Raw genomic sequence first — 24,901 nt, 5'->3', positions numbered from 1 at the left:
CTGAGTGTACACACATTTCCTCATGTACATGGCCACAAAGCAGCATTAATTAAAAATGAGTACATAGGCAAATGAGTGAAGGTAATCCACAAGGGAGTCTGGTTTGACTACCAGATAGGTAAACAGTTGCTATAAGCAACAGAAATTATAAAACTTTGCTAACCTCTGAGCTAAAAACCAGTGCTTGCCCGAAGCAGCCTACAGGTCTGAGAACATCATTCTCTCCCATTCCTACAGTTATTTGTGCTCATATTCAAGGAAGCATGAGGAGGACACACAGTCAAATGAGGATGGAGGTGGTCCATGAGATAATGATGGAGGAAGTACTTCCTTACTGTGCCTCTTCTGCTTTGACATCGTTCTATCTGACGTTTGTTTCTTATAACACTGGCAATCAAAGTAAATATAAGGTGATCCAGCACCTCAGACTCACATGAGGTAAGCACATGAATATATATATTACATATATATTAAATAAATATATATATTAAATATATAGGCTATACAGTTATAAATGGTACTCTCAATATAGACTTCCTTTGATGTTTATTCAAAAGTCAACTCTAACAGAAAGTATTAAACATATGAATTACACAAGCACGATTCATCACAGCATAAATCAAGAGAAATACAAATCTACTCTGGCTAATTAGCAAAAAGGAACTACGGGAATATATACAGAGGTGACTGGAAGAAAGACAAGGCAGCTACAGAGCAGCCTCCAGGGTTAATGAGATGTCAAACCAGACAGATAATGCCTCCGCCTCAATCTCCTCCTTCCACTGACTCTTCAAATGCCTACATCAACATCAGCTAGGTCTGATAGCTCTTGCCTGGAATCCCAGAATTCATAGGGAGAATTGCTGGAAGACTGAGCTTCAGGTCTGCCACAGAGTAAGACTGTGTCTTTAAAAACAAAGTCAGAAAAAGAATCTGGGTCCTTTAGCAAACTGCCTGAGTGACTCTTAGTCCTTTTACTGGCCTCACTTTCTGTAGCAGACCGGGAGGCAATGCCCACAGCCTAGCCTCCCACCACACTACACAGAAAGAGAAGTCACATGCAGAATGGTACAAATAAGTGAAACAAGACAACTTTCCTTAAACTCACAAAGCTCCTTACAAATCTTTCCATCTAAACCAAAAAGAAATATTCCTCTTGCTGCTACATAAAGGACTACAACAAAACCCCTTCTATCAGGTGGCATACTCAGCAGGTCATGAGCAAACCACACAAGACTGCTGCTACACTGCAGCTCAGAACAGCAAAAGAAGTCTGCTCTGTGCACCTCTCCTCATAAGAACAGTTCTCTGCTCTCCACCTTACCCCAAACCATGACCTTTCGTCTCTCCTCTTTAACACACAAGCATCACTCCTCGAATCAGGAACGCAGCAGTGCACATACTCCTGAACGGATCCAAAGTTCTCACACAGGCTGAACAACAGCAGCACCACGGTGAGCAGGTAAGACATGACAGCCTTGGCAACGGTCCTTCCTCCCCACTCGGGTTTAACATTGGCAAGGCCCTGGTTTCAGTCCTCAGCATTGAGGGGATGGGATGTGGTTAATATAGAAATTTAAGACTTGAGAAGTATTACTTTTCTATTATCTTAAATTCATAAAATTAGGAGGAAGGCTTTCTGTTAAGTCCCAACACATGCAATTGCTTTTCAGTTGTCAGTAGCCAACTCCTGAAAACAACCACAGTCGGTCACTGAAAGTGGAATGATGTCCCCAGTCAGAGTGGAAGGGTGTTCCAGCATAAGCAAGCATGCAGTTGATGCTGAGTGGGAAGATAGGAGTTCACAGTGTAGACCCCAGATTTAAAGGGAAGACTGCTCTACTCAGTGACACAAGCTAACATGTTGCAAAACAGCCACTGACCACTTGTTCCTAATGGCATATGTATCAAGCATCTGCCCCCAAGGCAGCTTCAAGATACTGAATTCACACAGAATCATTCCTGATGTTTGGGGGTGAGGGGGAATGGCTCCACTCTGAGGGTTTAGGACAAGTTTCTTGAAGGGTGGATGGAAGGCTACTTAGAAAAGGAGGTTAGTAAATAGGAAAACCAAACTACAGAAGAAAATTCTCACTCTCACTTGTTGGTTCCTATTGGAGAAATCTGATAGATACCTTGGTACCCCTCAAAAAAAGGAGAGAGGGTTTTTTGGAAAGTAGCATCTGGCCCAAAGCCAGTAAAAAACATAAGGCTCCCTTGCACTGAAGACCAGGTCCAGACACAGCATTTTCCAAGGATTAAAATCTCAGTTGCATTAAGGAAGCTAACCACAGATGACTCTGAATCTATTTTCTAGAGATTTGTTTTTCTTTTGTGTGTACGGGTATTTTTGTCTTTGTATCAGGAACTTGCCTAGTAGTGCTGGAGTCCAGAAGAGTGTCAGTTGCTCTGGAACTGGAGCAGTAGACACTTGTAATGCACTGTGTAGGTACCAGGAATCTAACCAAGGTCCTCTTGAAGGACAGCTAGTGCTCTTAACTGCTGAGCCATCCTTCTAGCTCTCTTCTGTATCGATTTTTAACACGAGGTCTAGATTTAGATGCTCTAGAACCTGAAAGTAGGGGTTATTGAATGTTCCCTTGGCATTCTGTCAAAGTTTGGACTTCTAATACTTTATAAAAGGAAATGTATGGATATGTATATACATATATATTTACACACATATACATATATATACTATATATATATATATATATTACAAATCAGTATTGAGAATTCTGTATTTCCATCTTTTCTAAGAACTATAAATGTATCCCTCCAATAAGAGCCTGGAAACACCAATAATTTAAAGATTTAGAACAATGGTCTGAAACATTGAGGTTTTAACATATTGAATCCCAATTCTTTGCATTTGGGAAAGTGAGCGCTATGTGAATCAACAGAGCTAAAGGATCAGGCACTGTGCTTGAGGAGGGCTGCCTCAGCACTCAGATTACAAGGCAAAGCCAAAACTCCAAGGGATAAACCTGTGATGTCATTAGACTACTTCTCTTAGGAAGAGGGGTCCACTGGCTTGACACCACAATCAGACTGTTTGGACTGCTTTAAAGCTGACTAATCACTCATAAGGGAAAATAAAATGGTCATTGGAGGTGGATGAAGGGATCGAACTGGGTGGAAGAGGGGATAGAGGGGGAAGGGAAGGATAGGAGATATAGGGAGAGTTAGGGAGTGTACAGATGGGGGAGGGGTGGGAGACATCTCTAGGATGTGGAAGATATTTGGTATGGGAGAAGCCCCAGGGAGTCAATGAGAGTGACTTTAGTTGAGACTTCTAGCAGTGTAAGATATGGAGACTGAAGTAATTACTTCCTGTAGCCAGACAGAGCTCTCATTGGAGGGATAAGGACACCAATCCACTTCCAAAACCTTTAACCCAAAATTTGTCCCTCCTACAAGTTCAGGGACAAAGATGCAGTAGAGATGGAGGGAATGGCCAACCAATGACTGCCCAACTTGAGACCCACCCCACCGGCAAGAACCAATCCCGACACCAATAATGATATTCTGTTATGCTATATTACAGGAGCCTAATATAACTGTCCTCCGAGAGGCCCCAATCAGCGTCTGACCAAAACAGATGAAGAGACCCAGAGTTAAACATTAGATGAGCTCAGGAAGCCTTGTGGAAGTGTTTGGGGAAAGACTGCGGGACCTGGAAGATATAGACTCCAGAAGAAGACCAAGAGTCAATTAACCTGGATCCTTGGAGACTCCCAGAACTGAACCACCAATCAACAAGAACACATCCACATATTTAGCATATGTGCAGCTTGGTCTTCATTTGGGTCCCCCAACAATTGCAGCGGGGGTTGTCCCTGATGCCTGTTGCCTGTCTATAGATCTTGTTCCCATAACTGGGCTGCCCTGTATGGGTAGCCTCAGTGGGAGAGGATGTGCCTAGTTCTGCAGAGACTTGCTGTGTTAGGGTGGATCGGTACCCAGACCACACCCTTCTCAGAAGTCAAGAGGGAGAATAGAGTGAGGAACTGTGTGAGGCATTGGGACTCCGAGAAGAGGGGAATGGGGGACTGGATCCAGATGTAAGGTGAATAAATTAATTAATTAATCAAAGAAAAAATATAAAGTAGACTAAGAGCAACTATCGTCGATGCCAGCTATGTAATGGAAAGTTCTCATGAGTACCAAGGTCAGGAAGATTTCAGAGGACACTAGACTGTAGATCTCAATGTTAATGACCAGCTCTTACTCACAAGGACATTAAAACATCGACATGGGAGGAAGCAAACCTTCCAGTGACCTTGAAGGCCACACAGTAATTCTAGTGTACAGTTTATCTGCATTTATACCTCCCTTAAACTTCTTCTTAAAAGGAAGATTTGACTTCCTAAAGGTAGCGTTCAAGGTCAAACAGGCTATAAGAGATCATGGGCATGGAGAAACATAACATTTTAATTGAGCTAAGAGAACGGTGTAAATATAAAATTGGTAAGTCAAACACACTTTCTCCCTTCAAAATCAAAGCACTATGTAGAAAACAGAATTGCAACAAAAAGTACAATGATGAGAGAAGGACTCATTAAGAACTAAAAATAAACTCTAATTCACAATATGCATAAGGACTTAACAGAAAAGGAAAACAAGATGTAAAATTGCATCTGCTAAGTTAACCATGCCGTCTCGGAAATCGCCCCGCATCCCCACGCAAACCGAAGTCTGTAGAAATCTGTGTGAGGGAAGGAAGCAGTGCTTTAAATGTTTTCAATGAATGTTTCAACAGAAAAGAAAACAAAGAGGCAGCGTTTTTTTTTTTCTTCTTCTTCTTCTTCTTCTAAAGTCCTGTGATGTGCTAACACTGCAGAAATACTGGGCTTCCTTACATGCAAGCCACTGTTCTCTGTACTTCTCTATCTGAAAGCCTTAGTTGATGAAATCAGAATGTTAGCAGGAGTACTTGTGATTTACATTAAAAGGATAGTCAGCTGAATGAACAGGGCTTCAATAAAAGTGCAAGCAAGTCACTCTTGACATTTTTCTAATCAACACCTTACAGCTAAATGCAACGATTTGCTCAGTTCTTAGGTCAGTAAGCTGAGGGTACCTCACACTTTAAGTCAGACACACACACACACACACACACACACACACACACACACACACACACACACACACACACACACAATGCCACATAGAATAGTTCCTAGACAGCAGAGCTCTAGATCACTGAGGCTGGCATAATAGCAGTAATACTGTCAGTGAAATTTCTAGGCTCCTTTAACTTTCTATGCCTTCTTTGATCGGCTAGTGATGATATTCACATATAGGCTATAAAAGAAGCTCTGTATTCTTCCCAGACAATGAAAAGTAAGAATTATAGATAATAAGTGTATTAGGAGATGCTTTTCCAAAGCCAAATTTAAGTTCAGAATCAAACAAATCTAATAAGGCTAGAAGACAAGCCAAATGGCCAGGCTGGACTTCAACCAAGTATAAAAAGTGTAGTGTTGAATACGTGCACGCATGTGTGCATAGGCATGTTTGGATGCCCAGAGCACGCATGGAAGCCAGGAGATATATGGTGTCCTCTTGCCTCATGTTCTCCCTCAGTCTCTTGAGAGAGGGTCTCTCACTGAACTTGGAGATTGCTACTTTTTAGCTAGGCTGAGTGGCCAGTGAACCCCCAAGATCCTAAAGTGTCTCACGTAACACTACCATACTAGGGTTTATAGCTGTCAACAGCCACACTCAGTTCTCTCACAAGCATTGAGGAGTCTGACTGAATGTAAGTAGTCTACATATTTGCTCTCTCATGCTCTTACCAATTAAACCATTTCTATCGCCTATAAAAATGGAGTACTATTTTTAAAACTAGTGTTTAATTCAAGTGTTTAGAAAGTTCTAGTAAGTCTACACTGCACTGATTTAACATGAGAATAAAAACACAGCTTAAACAAACCCCCCTCCAAAATCTTCCCTTCAAGGATGTATAAAGTACAAAATAGGAGTATTTATTTGAAATTACAATGGTCAGCCCTTAAATGAGACAGAGGTGTGGGTGGTACTCTGCCTATGAGGTCACTGTGCAGCTACAGCCCCAATATGCCTTTTTTAACTTCACAATACTGTAAGAGATACCAGTGCTATTCCAATTCTTAAAACCCTCAAAGGGTACCTAATTACAAAGCTGGGTATGGGGGTGTGCATCTGTAACCGCAAGACTCAGAAGCTAGAAGCAGGAGAATTAGTTGAGGTTGGCCTTGGCTACACAATGAGTTAATAGACCTTGCCTCAAAACTTAATAAAAAAGAAAAAGAAAGTGTGTGTTGTTTATGTCCAATAAAGAGGGACCCAAATAATGTCAAACTATAACATTCTAAAACTTAAAAGAGAAGAAAAGGTAAGGAGAAAAAAATTAAATCACTGTATACAGAACTAACAAGTCAAATGACATTCACAAATAAAATGCCAGGAAGTATTTGTTCAAGTTGACCTTTTCTCAGAAGGGTTTCCACAACAGAACATGGCAGAGGCAGTGTGCTCAGGTGAAAGTCAATTAGCAGAAAAGGAGCTCAGATGAAGCTGGCAAGTTCTGAAGTACAATTCTAACCTCAGTGACCAAGCATTCCATTTAGGCGGATTCAAGGGAAATGTTCCAGCAAGAATTTTGAAATGTCCCAGTAAATTCAGATTTTTGACAAAGTCTAAGAAAGTAAATTGGAGTCCTATGATAGCCAAGTCAATAAAGCAATGAATGAGTGAAAACATCGAAGGCAAGCGGATTCTGTAGTCCATTGTAGAGATGAGGGTGGGTGTACTTCAGATGAGAAACGTCCCTTACACACGCATGTTCTTCAATACTTAGTCCCAGCTGCCCGCACTGCGGAGGTTACCAAATCTGAGAAGCTTCGCATACTATGAAAATGTATAACCTCATCCCACTTCCAGTTGGTTCTCTGCTTCCTGCTTTCAGGTGAGAGGTGATCAGCCAAGCCTCCTTTCTCACCTACCTTTGCCAATACCATCCTTCTCAGCTATTATGGCCTCTCCTTCTGGAACTATAGGCCAAAATAAGTCTTTCTTTTCTAAGTTGCTTTTGGTCATGGCATTTTATCTTACTAATAGAAAAGTAATTAATACAATACTTAATTCAGCTTCATATCTGAACAGAAAATCCCGCAATATTACCCTAAAATAGTCTGCTCTTATATGGGTCACTACTTAAGCTGAAGATGGACAAGAGTCAACAAAGACAAGAAGAGACCTCTGCCCGGCTCCTGTTCTTCCAAAAGCAAGGCATAGATTCCCTCCAGGGTCTGTGTGCTCCTCCTCCCACATCAGCTAAAGAAGGCCCCTCTCATGACAGACAGTAGGCCTGAGACCAGTTCACACAAACATACCTGGCTAAAACAACCCTTCTTCTGTTTTGTTTCCCCTTATAGATTCTCTAAATGCTGTCCAGAAATTTACCATCCTTCAAAAACCAAACTTTTTCTGTTTAAAAATATTCTGTTCACTCTCTTATTTAACTAGTTCTTTAATTTCATTAATTTCCTGTATTCATACACTAAACCTAACAGATTAGAATATTTTCCTGAGAGTGGTATAGTAGTGTATCTAACTTCTTAAATATGTACTTATGAGATATGTGTACACACACACACACACACACACACACACACACACACACACACACACACACACCCAGTTTGAGTAACACAACAAAAATGAGTCTGGAATAAATTCAAAAGCCTTCCCCAAACCTATGTGACAAGTCTTTGTAATGTTAAGCTCATATGTATATATTTATGAGATATGTATATATTTCAGTAATTATGTACTGGCATTAATCAACACTGACACCAAAAACTGTTCTATGAAAACACCTACTAGGGGATAAAGAACCCAGAGATTCAGTTCTTAGAACCCACATTGGGTGACTCATAACGGCCTATAACTCCAGTCCCAGGGAGTTCAGTGTCCTCTGGCTTTTGTACGCTCCTACATGCATGTGACTGCATGTAAATTCATGTAGGCATACATACACAAATGAGATTGAAAACAGTATTTTAAAACTACCTAGTCCAGGGCTGGAGAGATGATTCAGTGGGCAAAAGTACTTCAAGATTTAGATTTGAGTTCAAATTTTCTAGAATCCATGTTAAAAGCCTGGCATGGCCAAACCACTTTAAACAACAGAGATAGGAAGATCCTGAGAGATCCCTATCACCAAGGCTGAAGCACAAGCCTGCAATTTAATGAGACCCAATCTCAAAGCAACAATGTGGAGAACAATTTGGATGTCCTGCTCTGACCTTCACACATATTCAAGAGTACACACACACACACACACACACACACACACACACACACACACACACACAGTTTGAGTAACACAACAAAAATGAGTCTGGAATAAATTCAAAAAAGCCTTCCCCAAACCTTTGTGACAAGTCTTTGTAATGTTAAGCTCATAATCTGAGATGACTGATTAGCCATAACCTTTGGAAAGGAAAAAGGTACATGAAAAAAAAATATAATCTACAATACACTGATAAAATCCACAAGTTTCTCTCTGCTATAGTTTACTGGTTTGAGATGTTTCAAATTTTCATTATAGTTCCATAAATCCGATGCAAATTTTATTTTCTATTAACTTAGCTCTAAAATCTAAAAATAAATTATTTGAGCTAGATAGGTATCTACAAAGTGCTTATCCGGGGCTTTGACCTGGAAACACATGCAGCCTTGCCGCTAGCTAACCTTCTGATTAAACTCACGGAGGCTCAGGATGGGTGTTTTCGAAATTCCTGCCCACCCACACGCCTGGCCACCCTGCTGTTGTTAACTACTTGTCTCAGAATTCTTGATCACTTGACATTCTATCCACTCCAAATAATAACTGACATACAGCACTGTATTTTCAAATTAGTATTCATCAAAACAGCCTGTGTCCACCATGACTGAAAGCAAACAAATGCTATTAAATTCAAAGGTATGTATTAGACTAATAAAAAAATAGTATTATCTATTTCATTCCTGAGGAGTTAAGATTACATTTACTTAAAAAAGGAGGGAGAATCTGTATAAAATGTTTGAAAATCACAGTGTTCTGGTAGGATAAACAAGGATAAAAACCAGCTTTAAAGTTCTCAGGAAGCTAAGAATGAAATTTGGCTACACGCCCCCCCCCCCCCCAAGAGAGGAAACAACCTCTGGTTACCATTCAAGGTGATCAACACCTGCAAAGTCTCTGGGTCCCTGGAGGTTTTGTTTGTTTGCTTTGCATCAGGTCCTTGGAAAACTTATAACCTGAGGCAAACAAAGTCAGCACAGAAGGCACCCACACAGGATGATAATGAGTAAAAGTGAGGCACCAAAGATAAAACAATTGTCCCCCATTAGCTGAGGCCCAAACTGTAATTCTGGGAGCCCTGCCTTTTCCAAGAAAGGAAACTTGACTATGACCCAACTATCCTGTTTGGGAAAGTAAATTACATGAGGGATACACATGGGGGCAGGTAGTCAGGAAAGACAGAGCCCCAAGAGTCTGAATTTTAACACTTCTAATCCTAGTTGCTAAGAATGAATTCATCAGAAACCAGTAGTCATGAAAGGATACTTTAAGCTTAAGCTAGTCAGGAATGAGGCACTTCAATATCAGCACCTTACTCAGCCACTCCATTACCAAGAGTAGAAGACCTAGGAACCCCTCTTGCTGTCTTCCGATAGAACTAAAGAAAATCCATGGGTTACTCACAGGCTCCTATGGTGTTCTAAGTCTCCCTTACGATTCCTAGTCAGGAAGTCTGAATGAGACCTAGTGCCTTGTACTGTCTAGAGCACTGGCTTTACAGGTGCCTGGGTACCCACAGTTCAAGAGATCCCCACTATTCCTCAACTGCTGAGGCTTACAATCAGCTCTGGAGGTCATTGGCTTCAGATTTACAAAGCTTCCAGCATCTAAGGCTGGTTGGTTGGTTGGTTTGTTCTAACTTCCTTAGGCAAATTTGTTGCCAGATGTGAGAATCACTGATCTAAAACACTCGAGTACACAGCCATAGATCCGACTGTGAGAGAAGCGTGGGTGTTTTTATTTATGTGACATAACCTTCAGTCTTGACCTCAAAACTCTTCCATTCCCTTTCCAAATACAACACCCTCTCTACAAGAAGGCCCATTGGTAGCACTGTGAAAGTTGTATTCTACCTATTTATTAGTTTGTTCTATGGTTAAATTCAAAACGAGCTCTTACCACCAAGAACAGGCATAGAGAAAATGCCCAGGCAAATAATGAGATGAGAATCTTAGCCACTGTTCTACTCTTAGGCTTCCTAACTTACGCTTCCTAGGTACCATGCTCATCATAGGACCACAATCATCATCTCTGACCAAACTACAAATGCAAGAACTTCAGACTAAACTGGTAAGTGATTAATAATTTTTGAGGGCTTTTGTAGCTCTGAAAACCTTTATTAGGGCCATATATACCTCTAATCTTCAGCTCTTGGAAAGCTGAACCAGGATAATGGCCAGTTTCAGAACCACCTAGACTACATATAGCAGAAAACTATGTCAAAGAAAATCAATGGGGAAAGCATGCACACAGTATTACTATGGTACACACAGTGTGACTATGGCACCCACTGTGGGATTTCCTAGACTTTCCTATTTCCAATAGGCTCTCTGGATAGCTTTCCTTATATTCCCAGTGACTATTTAAAAAAAACAAAAAACAAAAAAACTTTAGGTGGAAATTAAAAATTGAAATGTAAAGAATGATGTCTGTCTGCAAATATTTACTAAAATATTTATCTCACACTAAAATACTTTGGGTTTTCTGCTTTTATTTTATTATTATTTGGGGGAGAATAAGTTTGAGACAGGGAATCTCTATGTAGACCTGGCTATCTTTAGAATTTTCTCTGTGTAGACCAGGCTAGTGTCCAGACTAAGATTTGACTGCCTCTACCTCATGAGTGCTAGTATTAAAGAAATGAGCCACCACACCCAACTGCAATTTTCAGGCTTTATTAGTTGAAGGTTTCAAATTTCATACAATGCATTTTCCTAATAGTCATCCTACTAACTACACCCAGAACCACCAAACCCTGTATCAAGGAATTTCCTTCAAAACCCTTCAAGACTAGTATGTGTGCCCTAAAATATTCTTGAATCTGTGGTCTTCCACAGTCAACTTACCAGGGGCACACTCTTAAGAGAAAACTGACCCTTATTTTCTCATCAGCTAACAACTGCAAATCACTCCACCATAGAGGTGGGATTGTGGGCCCAACTCCCTTTGCCATACTGGATTTGATCTCAATTGGCCTGCACTGGTTTTAGGCACCACTCTGAGTTAATATACTTTCCTGATATTTTAATAGAAATTACACAATCATGAACTCTAACTGCAAGGAGAGTGAAGCAAAGGGACATCAAGAATCAATTCCATTTCAGCATGTAACCGCATGTCTGAGGTAAGCCACATCTTTCCATTACCACTGCTTACCGCACTGAAGCCAAAGAGCCCACAGATAGGAAGACTGAGAACTCAAATTTACCCCGCTATGCCTCATAACAGCCCTGTAAAGGGTTTATGAAAAAATAAGATGATTTCAGTTGATGTCTACCCAGGGATAAGATATGGAAAAGTCTTTTTTTTTTTTTTAATTTATTTTTTACACTCCAAATTTTTTTTCAGTCTCTCTTTTTTTTTTTTATTAACTTGAGTATTTCTTATTTACATTTCCAGTGTTATTCCCTTTCCCGGTTTCCAGGCCAACATCCCCTTAACCCCCCCCCTCCCCATGATGTTTTCTGTGGCAAATGTCTAATATGAAAAATGGATAAGCTTTTTCACTTACCGCTCCCAGTTTCATTTAAAAAAAATATGATTTTTTTTTTTTTTACACACTAGTCAAGCATCTTCATCCTATATCGGTAGGGTTGCCACTGAGCAACTGAACAAGAAATCATAGAAACTGATGGTATAGCCTGCATGCCATTTACCACACTTTACTACTTATTTCAAAGAGCCTAAAAAAATACACATGCAAAGAAACTGTTGTACTAAAAAAATTGGAAAGATAAAATCCAGTATAGTGAGCAGAACTGTTTTCTACCTTGCCCAACTTTTCAAAAACTCTCTATTAAATTCATATACTGGCAGTTCTCACTTTGTAAAGGGAACCTGAAAATACCCAGGAATTCGGCTCAGTGATAGAATCTCCCCTATAGCATGTATGAAGAGTTTGGTTCAATCGCCATACTGCAGTCCTCAAAACATACACATGCACGCACGCACGCACGCACATACACACATGTGCACACACCACTAAAGGAAAATCTGATGCATTTGAGTATAAGTTCTCAACTGAAGAGAACTCTTCTGACAAGATAATAAACACAGAAGCAACACAATTAGCTAAAGATGGGGTTAGTCAGTATGTCTTGGAGGCAATGGGTTTCTTTTTAATCTGATGTGAATAGATAAGCTGTCTGTTGTCTTCATTCTGTAGCTTCAGGGAATAGAACAAAGAGGCACAAGCACAGAAACTGGCTCCAGGCACTTAAGAGATCTTGAAAAAGTGAGACTCTGAGCTTCAGTTACAGAGCTGCTCAAAGTATTACCTGGATGGAAGTCCTCAATGCCCTCAGTGTGATCTTTGTCCTTAACCTCAAGTAACCAGAGGTGAAGCTAGGAACTAACTTGTTCATGATCACATGACCAGTTAAGTAGTCAAATGCCTGGCCTAACCCTTCATACCACTTTTAAGGAAACGTCATTTCAAAACTTGGTTTGATTTGCTTGTCCATAAACTTTGTAAAGGGGTTGGGGATTTAGCTCAGTGGTAGAGTGCTTGCCTAGCAAGCGCAAGGCCCTGGGTTCGGTCCCCAGCTCCAAAAAATAAATAAATAAATAAATAAATAAATAAACAAACAAACAAACAAACAAACTGTGTAAAGTAATTGTATGCACCACCAAAGTTTACATGAAAGACCCACGGGGTCTATCTACATTTACTGTCATGTGGTTTTAGTATTTTAAAACAATTCCAGTAAGAACCATTAACTCCTCATTCCAAGAACATTCCTTAAATAGGTTTGGACTTAAATAAGAACTTAATAACTACCTATTACATAAACTCAGCAAATGGGGAATCACTTATGCCCAACTTCCTATCTTTTCCTCTTTCTCTTTACAGTGAAGAGGATGCCCATTTGCTACATCTTCTTTCCTTGTTAAGAAACAGAACACAAACTCCCACTATTCTCCAATTCTATCATTGCAGTTATTCATACACTGAAAACATATTAGCCAAGACTTTATCATACATACTATAAGTAGAAGTACCAAAGTGACTTAGTGGGGGAATTTTATTGTAAGGTACCCCCTCTTTCTAAAACAAAATGTCTCCTTATAGCTAATTAAAATGTTCAGTTACAAAAGTTCAGGGGTACTGACAAAACAAAGGTTAAACTGAAAGTTGCTGTCCTGCACACATTTTTCCTAAAGCAGCATCCTTCATCTCAGAATAAATTCAGTGTTCAGTTAAAATACATCTAAAATAAAATACTTGTAATCTCAGCATTCAGTAAGCTAATATGGGACTGTCATGAATTCAAAACCAGTCTGACTTCATGATGAGCTGCAGGCTAATCTGTAGTACAGACTGTAAACAACAGCAAAATAATAATAATAATAATAATAATAATAATAATAATAATAATAATAAATCAGATATAGCCTTCAAAAGCATTTTATGGTTTAAAAGAAAAACAAAACTAGTTTCATATTGTTTACATAGTAACAGAAAATCTGGATAGGTAAAGCTTCAGTACTGAATGATTTATAGACAAATAAAGTTATTTTCTCGTATCTTGTTGAGCCATCTACATAAAACTGCATACCTGTTATTTTGTCTCTTACAAGCTTACAGGACTCAATCTCGCCAATGCTCCCAAAAAGACTCTTTAGTTCTTCCTGTGTCATGTTCTGAGGAAGGTAGTTGACTATTAGGTTGGTCTTGCTGTCCTCTGTGTTCCCGGAGTCAACTGGTGAGGAGCAGTTGTTGTTTACAGTGGTTGGACCATTGGCTGTGTTATTGCAAGTTGGCCCATTAGACAGTTGTGTTTCCATGGCAGCAATTACCTGCTAAAAACAGAGAAAATAAGAAATGTCAGAATTCATATTTCACAACCTATTAGAGATTCTACCCAAGAGTTAAACACTTGTCACTAAACACGAGTCATTCTGCTGTGATTACAAATAAAACTTCAACAAAAAGTGCAACACCTACGCTAACTGTATTTCATATTAAGCTATTCAACTTAAGGCTACAATTATATTTCCACATACATATTCCATACATGCACATAAGCACAATTTAAATGTTGAAACATTGTCTAGAATCATATCCTGAGTCTAGTCATATACCCTCACTCACCTGCGGTATCCACAGAGGAAGTGATTTAATACCAAAGGGCACAGAACTGTGTCCTGACTAAAAATCATTCTCGAAAATAAAAATGCTTAACATGCTGCCAAAATAAACAAGCAAACAAAGAAAAGGTGATATATTAATTCTGAAGAGGATTCTTCAGTTCGTAAGAGTCAATTATCTAAGACTGACAGGCATCCGTTAACAAAAATCAAGGAGCAGAGGAGCAAAAGTACTTTCAAAAATAAAAGTTTGTCAACATGTACTGTTTTGGTTACATACTGAAATGTTTTGATTAACATTATTTTGTACAGCTATCATTGGTAAGAAATTAAAAAAAATAGATATTATATGTTCAGAAGTGAAAGGGTAAGTTAACTTGGGAGGAAAACTGAATATTCGGGTCTACGTTTGTAGGCTATTTAGCCATTTTGTCAATTTGGCAGCTGATGACCACCAACAAATATCTGATCTATAGCACCAAAACAGAATCCACAAACAACTCAAGACAATATTTTGCCTTGACTTTAGTTTTAAGAACACAAGAACAAAAAATGCATATCCAGTCATGAAAGCAACAATATAAACACACAACTTCTCCAAACAGGCCAGCTCAAGGCTATTGAAAATACAAGTAGTAAAGTGTCCATAAACCAAACAACTGATGAACAGCAGAGTTGGGGAAAATTACCTCGAACAGTTCCAACTGCTCTAAAAATCATTTATTATACAATTTTGGATGTAGTTTCCTAAAAGCAAATTGATGGGCTTTGAACAAAAGAGTTACAAACCACAGCCCCCAAACTCTCCAAAAGTCTTTTCCAATAATTGTCCAGCTTTGGACTGCCAAGACTATGGGGGAATCCAAAAAAAAAAACAAAAAAAATCAAAGTATCAGTGAAAAGATTACACTCTGTGTTATCCAATATACCTCTCAGTTCCCCAAAGAACTGCTCAAACCTGACAACTCAGAGTGACGACATTACTCTTCTCACACAAAACTCTTTAGGAGGCTTTGATGTAGATAAGGCAAAGATTTTGATAAAAGAAAAAAGCGAAGTAGAGGGGGGGGAAAGGGCTGATTATAGGTGTATGGGGAAAACATCTTATAAAAAGCAAACTGCCTAAGAAAAAATAAATGGGCACATCTATGGATACAAAATCCCAATTACCAAGAGAAGTTTACATAAGAAAGCAGCACCAGAGAGACTGGCCAACTGACCAGATCCAGACTGGAGAGGGACAGGGATCCTCAAAATCAAGATAAAAACGGACTCAAGCCAGAGTAGTTAGGAAATAGTCAACCTGTAACCTTTCAATAGCTTCATTTCTTCTCCAGAGAAATGAACTCCACCCACCACCCCAAGATTTAAACTACTTTTCTTGGGTAAGTATTCTCAGTGAATACTTAAAGAATAATAAATAAATTGTTGGACTTCTGTATGAAAAAATAATCAAAATATTTCAAGATATTATAATTGACATATTACTTGAAACTGAGAAGGGAGGCTTCAGATTTCCTGGTAAAAGCCTGACTGTACCAGTTTGTGGGTTGGTTGTGAATTACTCTTCTCACAGAAAACTCTCATAGGGCTATCTCTGCTCAGCAACTATAAAAACAGTATACTACAAGGTAAAGTGGCCAAGGCCTAGGAAACAAACCGTCATTCAAAAGTAAGGGTATGTACGCAAAGTACAAGAACCCCGAATGTGAGGTTTGGTCTAGAGCTCATTGGGATGTGAAATATAAACGTTCATTGACTGAAATTAGCAGGGTGTAGGAAGGACAACAAACACTCTCGCTTAACTGCACATTTATTTCTATGTTCAGGTGGCAAGAATGAGCTTTAAGCCAGCATTCAAGTGAACAGCTGCAGTAGGCTGTGTGCACTTAAAAAAAAAAAAAATCACAGCATCTTTCAGCTATAGGACCATCTGCTCTGAATAAAATGATACTAATGTGCTATATTTTCCAAATAATGCATATTCCATTGATAGGCTCAACACAACTGTTCACAGAATGCACAGTCTTCCAACAGTTACTGGGCAAATAATTTTCAGCCAGATTTACAATTTCAAAAAAATTTTTTTTTAGAATCAGGAATTGTAAATAACTTCAAAATGTAGTAACCAAAAAAATACATAGTAAACAGAATGTAAAGAATTACGGTAACTTAGTATTCAGACCATACCAAAACTTTTGTTTTTGTTTTTGTTTTGTTTTGTTTTTAAAAAAAGCTTGTCAGTCTTTTGAGTCTGCACTAAAATCCTAATTTCAATTATTTCAGTTACATATTAAGAGCACGGTTCTGATCTCTATACACCACCACAGTTAAAATTGCAATGTGCTTTTAATACTTAATCATGGCCATACCACAGTACATAAGAATGATTAGTATGCCAAATTCAAGGTTCAAGTGTTTGGTATGGCCTCGGCACTTCTGCAACATGCTAAAAAAAGTAGCCTACAGAATTTAAGAAAAATCCCACAGACCCCGGTCCAAGGCTCTGCTGCCCACGAACCGCTTCTAAGCAGAGAAGCCACATCACACAGTCTGACTGCCATGTTAGTTTGGAGTTGCCGTCTGCAATATGGACACAAAAAGTACCATACGTTAGAGTAGAGCAAGGTAATGCAACATGTCAGCTTGCACAGATTTACAGTGATTGTCTTCATATTCCCAGCACGTCCATGCAGTGGGGCTTAATTGAATTTGAGGCAATTCCAATCTAATCTTTCCAAATTTATTTTAACATGTAGTTTTCTTGCATAAATGTTAAGTATTTGTAATGAAAGCCTGATTTTAAAACAGTACTACATACTTGTCTTGGTATCTTTCTTTAAAAACTACCTTAAATTCCGTTTCGAAAATAATAATAAAAAAAAATTAAATGAAAATACTACATGCAGTCCTCTCGTGGATGTGGGAGAAGGGAGGAAATGTGAATGAAATTTTAGTGAGAAAAGCAGTCAAGCGATTCATAAAGTGATTGCTTTGCATAAAAGCACTTTCTCCTAAATATCAAAGGGACATTAAGCGAAGCTGTATTTGCCCACACTGTTACATTATACTACAAATGATCCTTAATCCTGGGACTTCAAAATTAAAAGGGAATCAAGTCCCCCTGAGGTTATTCTGCCACTCCAGTTACACTAGTCTTTACCGGTTTCACCCAGAACTGTCCACATATACAGAAGCAGTAAACCAGCATCTTTCCATTGAAATAATTAGATGAATAAATAGGATTTTTTTGGAGTAATGACTATAGAATGACAGCTTTGTCCCTGAATGAAATCAAGTGAACATTTTTATAAGATGTAAATTGTGAACCCAGCATGCTTTAAAATTAGCCCTGCCATGAGGCCTCCAACAGCATTAACAGGCCATTTATCCCTTATTTCAACTTGCCTGCAAACTAAAGGGAGCTGTGATGGTGGCCCGAAAGCCAAAGTTTACACTTTAGCTATGTACCCATATGCTTAAAATGACAGAACATAGCCATATGAGAGCTCAGGGTCAGAAATAACGAACAGGGGCAAAACAAAACAAAACAAAAAAACCTCCTTACATTTTAGTAAGTACACGTCCCAGCTTCAGAGTTAAAAGCCTGACTACACGATTCACATGAAATGTGAACACGGAGTGGACTCTGCTGCTAGGAAAGGATTTAAGGCTTCTCGGTGGATACCTGTGAACGCCTTTACTGGTCTTCCTTTCTCCCACTGTACCAGAGAATGCAGCCTAGCGCTGCTGTCTTACATGGTGCAGTCATCTTACAGTTACACTTGTCCTGAGACAGAGTACTTTACAGCCATGAAATAGTTTGACAAGGGCCCAAATACGGAACAGGACAACCACACCCAACAGGGTAAACCAAGCCAAAACTGTATGTCCAGGATTTATTCAGGAGTTACAAACCAAGCATTACCAAAAATCATGGGTAAAATGATTTAATGGTCTCATCCCCTATATTCCATAGGAGAGAGACACTAACAAGCTGATCTACTGACGCCCCTCCTTTGCAAGCCCCAGGGATGCAAACGGTCTCTACTGAACCCACTAAGCTGAGAAGGCCACCGATGGAAAATGATTCCACTGCACTTTTCCATTCCCAGCAGCCAGACAGTCTCTCCGCTTGAGGCAGACACACACCTTTATGGGAAGTTATAAATAAGTTGCTCACATGGCCCTTACCTTTATGCTGGCCAACAATTCAGTTACTAAAAATGTAAAGCTACTTCCCCTTCACTTAAGGACAGGTGATTCTGCTCCACTCAATCTACCACAGACAACCCGGCTGTGCACTATTTATAGACTCTACTGGCTCTGAGGCTCTTTGGAAAGGGGGAAAAAAGCTGTATTGCACTGAAACAGAGCCATTAATTTTAAGGCTTAAAAAAATGTTTCATATATGTTCACCTCTTAATTTAGACGTCAATTGTGCCAATTCAGACTGCTTTTCATCCTGTTATTCTCTGCACAATAACTTATGAAAAGGCACTTTCACAGATCAATCTAAAATATTCTATCCTTGCACTGAGCTACAAGAGAAAATGGTGAGGAGCAGTTTGATGGGAGCATGGATCTCACAGGGGAAGGAAGGAAAAGTAGCTTCTTCTTTTCATGGTTGTATAATTTAGCTACAACAGGCACTAAACCTTTCCATGTTTGATTTTTTTTCTTCCCTTTTTTTTCTTGCAATAATGTGTACTTTGTGCTAACATTACTGTGTACTTCTGCATCTACAGGTTCTTAAACTGGTGGAAATCTGAGATTAAACTTAGCTGGCAACAGTAAGAATTTGAGAAGTGAAGCTGGCCCAGCAGTTTCCCAAACATATAAAAACATGACAAGTCTCTATTTCCTAATCTCCGTAGTTTAAAAACCAAACAAGAGCAAAAACATTCTGTAAACTAAGATAATCTTTGCTATTTTTAAAACCTGTTCCAGACAGCCACCATGTAAGACAGACTCTAGTCAAAAAACACTTTAAAAATATCTTGAGACTTCTCGTTAAGTTCACCTGGTGTTATGACTGAGCTAGGAGAGAGGATTCCAAAGCCTAAATACCATCGGCTATAGAGACCAGACCTGTACAAGTCAGTCACAGCAGTGCAATGAGATGATCATTCCAAAGCTCCCAGAGATGCTGGTTCAGTCTGCCCTAACATTCCACTCCACTGCTATGTTTACTATCCTCATACCAGTTCCCAGGCTGGGAACTGGCTCTGTGGTCTATCATGAGTTAAGCCTGGGAGTGTGAAAACTGTCACTGCACTATATGGGCTCTCAGACTTATGACCTATCCAATCGTCCTTCCTCATCTTAAGTCACATTAACTTTTCCAGGGAGCTTTTCCTAAACCATCAACAGCCACCTGCTTCCTATCAGATCAGACACTAGGCATCTGATGCAGACACGAGCGCCCTGCATCCTTTACTATTACCAGCCTTGGGCATCTGAGCCCTCTTTGTCCCTCAAGCCCAGTGCCTTGCTCTCTTGCTTTGCTACTGGTCTCCTTTTGAGAGATCTGTATGTGGGAAGAACAAGAGCAGTTTCCTCAAAGGTTAGGGATTAAAAGGGTGAACCATACCGTCTTTAACACACGGGAATAAAATAGTTTGTCTTTCTGCCCACCTCAGGTATTTCACAATAAGCATAACAATGAAAGAATATTTTTCATTTTGGGAGCATTCCACCAGTCACCATCACTCCCTGAAACCCACATGGCTATTGCATGGCTTAGCAAAGGAAACCATGTATCTCTGAAGTGACCAAGGATGGGATTTCTACCTCGAGAACAATTTGCCAACTACAAAACTCACAAGTCAAAACACACCCTGAAACATGGAACAGGTAAGCTCCATGCCTCTGTCCAGTACAGTTATGAAGATAGACCATGTGGGATTTAGGGATCACTTAGCAAAATGGTCAAAAGCCAAGAGAACAGAAAGCCAAGCCAACAGAAAATAAATTTTGATACAAAGGAATTCAGAAACCCATTATTCTTAAATTACAGGTCTTAAATGGTTTTAATTTGATACTGGCTAGGTACACTAGGCAAATACAAATGATGTCTGTAAAAAGAATCCTGGCTAAAGGCAGGGACAAGCACCTCTCTCAGACTAAAATTTCCAGTTTGGATACAATGATCTTGAACTTAACACTCACTCAGGGCTAGGATGCGCTCCCTCCGGGTGTACACCACAAGGGCAAATTCATTGTAATGTCTGCCCTCTGCACATTAAGACTTCCTCTAAACACCAAATTTAAATTACAAGGTAGAAAGAAAGCACCTATTTCTAACGTTTAAAAAAAAAAAAGGTTGGGGGGGATGGAATTCTGACCAAACACCTCCTTCCTTTAGTGAACTCACAGTAAGAAACTGGAACATAAAGCAAGCATGGATGACTAGAGCGAGCAGCCTGAGGACAGATTGATGATTAGAGCGAGCAGCCTGAGGACAGATGAAATCACATGTCTGTGCTTTCCCCTCTGAGATCATTACATGACAGCTTCATGATACACTGCTGGATTTACTGAAATAAACAGGGAATAGTCAACCAAGCTTTGAAACCAGAGATAACCCATGAATTATGAGGAAGGACAGTTGGTGTGTTCTCTTTAAACCTCATAGGTCAGTCTTCAAGCTTCATAGAAAAACTCCTGTCAAGTCAACCTTATACCACTTTATCTCATCAATTCATGAATTCCTCAACTTCACACACAGATATTTGTCCTTGAGGTTAACAGCAGATGAACCCACTGCAGGAATACCGCAAGAAACCTTCTTTAGCAGTTAGTGCTGTCTATTGGCCCTTTATAGCTTCTACATACAAGTCAAGCCTCTTTCAATGCCAGTCTGTAGGTTTGGAGTTTCAGAGTTGGCAGGATTGAAGGCCTTGTACTTTGCAGATGAAGGGGAATGCAGGGCCCCAAATTCATCCCTTTCGTTCTGCACTTATTACAGCCAATCATGTTAATCAGTGGGAAAATAAATTAATTAAAAAGACTTGCTCGCAATTCCCATCCTGCTCATCCATTCAACCGACATCTGCATGCACCTCCTAGGATCTACAGGAAGCTTTAGATGACAGAGGAACTGACTGCAAGGAGAAAGTACCAGTGTGTACTCATGTAATAGAGCAAGATTAAAAAGCAGAGTCGGAAGGAACACATATAGGAACACATAGGGAAAGCGTGCTTTGAAATGAAGGAGGATGTAGAGCGGAGGAAGTAGCAATGAGATCCTGGAGATAATGGTGGTAGTCCCAAGTAATAAACAGCAGGTCATTGAGAAGGTAACTTTGAGCCAGTATTTCAAACAGAAGTGAACTGGCTGCTGTGTGGGAAGGAGAGAGTGCATCTCAGATGTCTACATCCCACTCCCCTTAACTGTGAATCTGCCATGTTACACAGCAAGGGGAATTAAGATTCTAAATCAACAGACCTTATAAACATTTGATTGTCCTATATCATCCAGGAGGATGCAGAGAATTCTCAATGATTCCTGCACATCAAAGATGGGGATGGGAAAGTCACACACTCCAGAAGTCACAACATTGTAAGGATTTCAGTCGGCCTCTGGCAGGTAAAGCAGACACAGAAACCTTTTCTCCTCCGGCCTCCAGAGGGAACTTCATCTTGGCTGACTCAGACCTACTTTGAATGGACTTCTGACCTATAGTGCTGTCATCACGTATTGTGCTTAAAAAAAATAAAGCTGCTACTTGCTCTGGTATAACAATCTGGGATGTAAAACAACTGCAGTCCCCACTAGACTATCAAGACAAAGTAGGCCAACAAAGTTAGGCTGCTATGTAGAGCAATGAGGAGCTACACGGAGAGTGAGAGACCAAAGAGTTGATGAAGCCAAATCACATAGGGACTTGAAGGTCATTTAAAGAAAAGAAACCAAAAAAGGGTGTGGGAAGATCAGGAGGGCTCAGCAAGTCTGAAAGAAGTTATGCCAGGCAAGTAGTAATCACAATAACCCAGGCATATAAGGATGACAGAGACGCTGACCAAGACGCTGTCAGGGGAAAGCATCAGATTCTATATATACTCAGGAGGAAGCATATAGCTCAATGCCTACACTTTATTTGAGCAAAATCACCAAAATATTTATTATTTGCTAGGGACTAAGAATATAAGATGCATAAACAAAGGAAAAGTTTCCACACAGAGAAGTGGACAAAAAAAAAAAGGAAAAGATTCTCAGGAAGCCTTGCATTAAATCAAACTATTCTCTGCAAGAATTCTTTACAATGTATTCTTCAAAAAATAATTCTGTATTCCTTCATTTAAGAGCAAATGCAAAGCTCAACCATCATTTAACTTTACCAGGCTTAGCTAAAGCCATGCCATGCAACATGGTTTCTCATGCCTGCAATCTCAGTCCTCATGTATGGCAAAGCATAAGGACCAGGATGAGTTCAAAGCCAGCCTGGGCTACTTCCTGGAACCTGGTCTTAGTACCACCAGCCCCTCCTGACATGATGGTGCAAGCATTTAATCCCAGCACTCAGGACACAGAAGAAGGCAAGCTCTGGGAGCTTGAGGCCAGCCTAGTCTACAGAGCTAGTTCTAGGACAGTGAAGGCTACACAGAGAAACCCTGTTTCAATATAACAAAGGAACAAATGAATAAATGAATGTGTATGCCACCACTCCCAAAAAGTTGACTTGTATTATTAGTCCATTTAAGTCATTCAAGAACAAAAAAAACTTGTTTTCCCCCAAAAGTTTTAAAATTACAGACACCATTTAATAAAGCAAAATTTCTGAAGTGAGAATACATTCTCCTTCAATGGGGCCATTTTTCCTACTGTAAAATAGTGAAATGGGCCTGTGGGTTAACTATGTCTCAGTTAGAGCATAGAATATACTAAACTGTTAACTTCTGGCGATGAATCATCGCCACCTCATTCTTTCATCCCAGCCTCAGTGGGCCTAATTAATTTCCAAGGCATTACTTGGCTGCAGAACCTAACAGGGAACAAGAGTGTAGTGAGAATCAAGTCAATTTCGCCTTCTGTTTCTGTAGCAGGGTTGTTTCATATAGGCAGATAGATATGAACTGCTAAATTAAGACAGCTCACATAGTAATCAGCACAGAAATTGGATTAACTTCACATTCTTCTACAGAAATCACAGCTATCAGGAACTCCCTCAGGGTAGAACACTTTGTGAAAGGCTGATTGGAAATCCTCAAATTAATCCCAGGAGTTGAGTGTTTTCATACGGTAGGTTAAAAACACGGTTCCTCTGTATGATAGAGACACTAAAATACTCTGTCATATTTAAGTTCCAGAACAGGAGAAGTGCTTAATCTCAAAGAGAATATAAAAGACAAGGAAGGCTTAAGGACAGAAATACCACTTTTCAACTCACAACTGTTATAAAGGGCCACAATCCTCCATATGGCCACTTAGGGTAACATTTTACTTTTCACTGTCATTTAAAAGGAAAAAAGAAAAAAAGAAAAAAGAAAGAAAGAGCAAGAAAACCTCAAATGCTATAGCTAGCATTTAACCCCAAGCAGTGTATAACAAAATAAAGGCACCTGAGAGGTAAGCTGACACAAGGTGTGCATATTTTCTTCATAATGCTGCGAGGTTACAGCATCTATGAACCTTAAGAAACTGAAACCTAAGAGGTAACATCCTAGGACACATAATTATTTAAGGTGTCTGAAAGTAGAGTAGCCCCCTCCCCTTTGTCTTGTCCACGATAATCCACACCCCTTGTCTCTGAAAAGTGTGCCTTCTTACTGGAATTTACCTATGTAACATTCTTCTTTCAGGCTGTGTGAAGTCCAAAGGGGTGAATGCATTCAATTTAGACACACAACTATGAATTATTTTAGTAGGGTAAGTTGATTCACACCAAGATAGTTATTCTATTTCCCTTTGTCTAGCTCTCCTGTTCTCTCCTCTAATGACAGTTTTATTAAAAACCTACATCCCAACTAAGAAAAAAATGGCTTAGGTACATCTGTGACTTGTTATGGTAATTAACATTCCAAGAATTTGTGTTCCATTAACATGTTATTTTATGTGTAATTCCAATGAGAGGAGAGTTTGGAGGAAGCATCGCAAGGACATTTCTAGCAGATAGGATACCTAAGAATGCACACTTAAAAAAAAGCTAATGCTGCCACCACACAACAGGAACATACTTCTTCATGTCTTTGCCTCACACTGCTAATCCCACCACTCACACAGGCCCAGATATCCCTCTTAACAGGGAAACAATTCAAAGTGCTTCAGAGCCCAGGCAATGCCCCTGCCCTCTCACAGAGCAAAGACTGCACTCACTCCACTTCTGTGGGCTTTGACTTCCTTACATCAGTGGTGCAAAGTTCACTCAAACACATGCTTCAGGGTTGATACGAGTTCACAGGGCTGGTTCCCTGAGTTACAAATGAACAGTGGGACAAATGTGTAAGTCTCTGTCTGTAATTACACACGAGCAT

The 24,901-nt window shown here is 39.7% G+C and overlaps 1 protein-coding gene across 12 annotated transcripts in view; it reads right to left on the bottom strand.

Moving 5' to 3' along the window:
• Positions 1–24,901, bottom strand: part of Elavl2 (ELAV like RNA binding protein 2) — a 124,776-nt gene that overhangs the window by 46,962 nt on the left and 52,913 nt on the right. For 6 of the 12 annotated variants that reach the window (XM_032901990.1, XM_032902027.1, XM_032902020.1 and 3 more), the window contains exons 2-3: positions 16,918–17,008; positions 13,894–14,137 (exon numbers count right to left, since the gene is read on the bottom strand). In XM_032901990.1, coding sequence (XP_032757881.1) covers positions 13,894–14,137; positions 16,918–16,989 — 316 coding nt within the window. In that variant the 5' untranslated portion in view covers positions 16,990–17,008. The remainder of the gene's footprint in view (positions 1–13,893; positions 14,138–16,917; positions 17,009–24,901) is intronic. The other 6 variants (XM_032902049.1, XM_032902063.1, XM_032902056.1 and 3 more) reach the window with 2 other exon arrangements.

Source organism: Rattus rattus, chromosome 1, assembly GCF_011064425.1.
Source record: "Rattus rattus isolate New Zealand chromosome 1, Rrattus_CSIRO_v1, whole genome shotgun sequence".
NCBI classification, from domain to species: Eukaryota; Metazoa; Chordata; class Mammalia; order Rodentia; family Muridae; genus Rattus; species Rattus rattus.
This window is presented reverse-complemented; position numbering and strand designations above follow the sequence as displayed.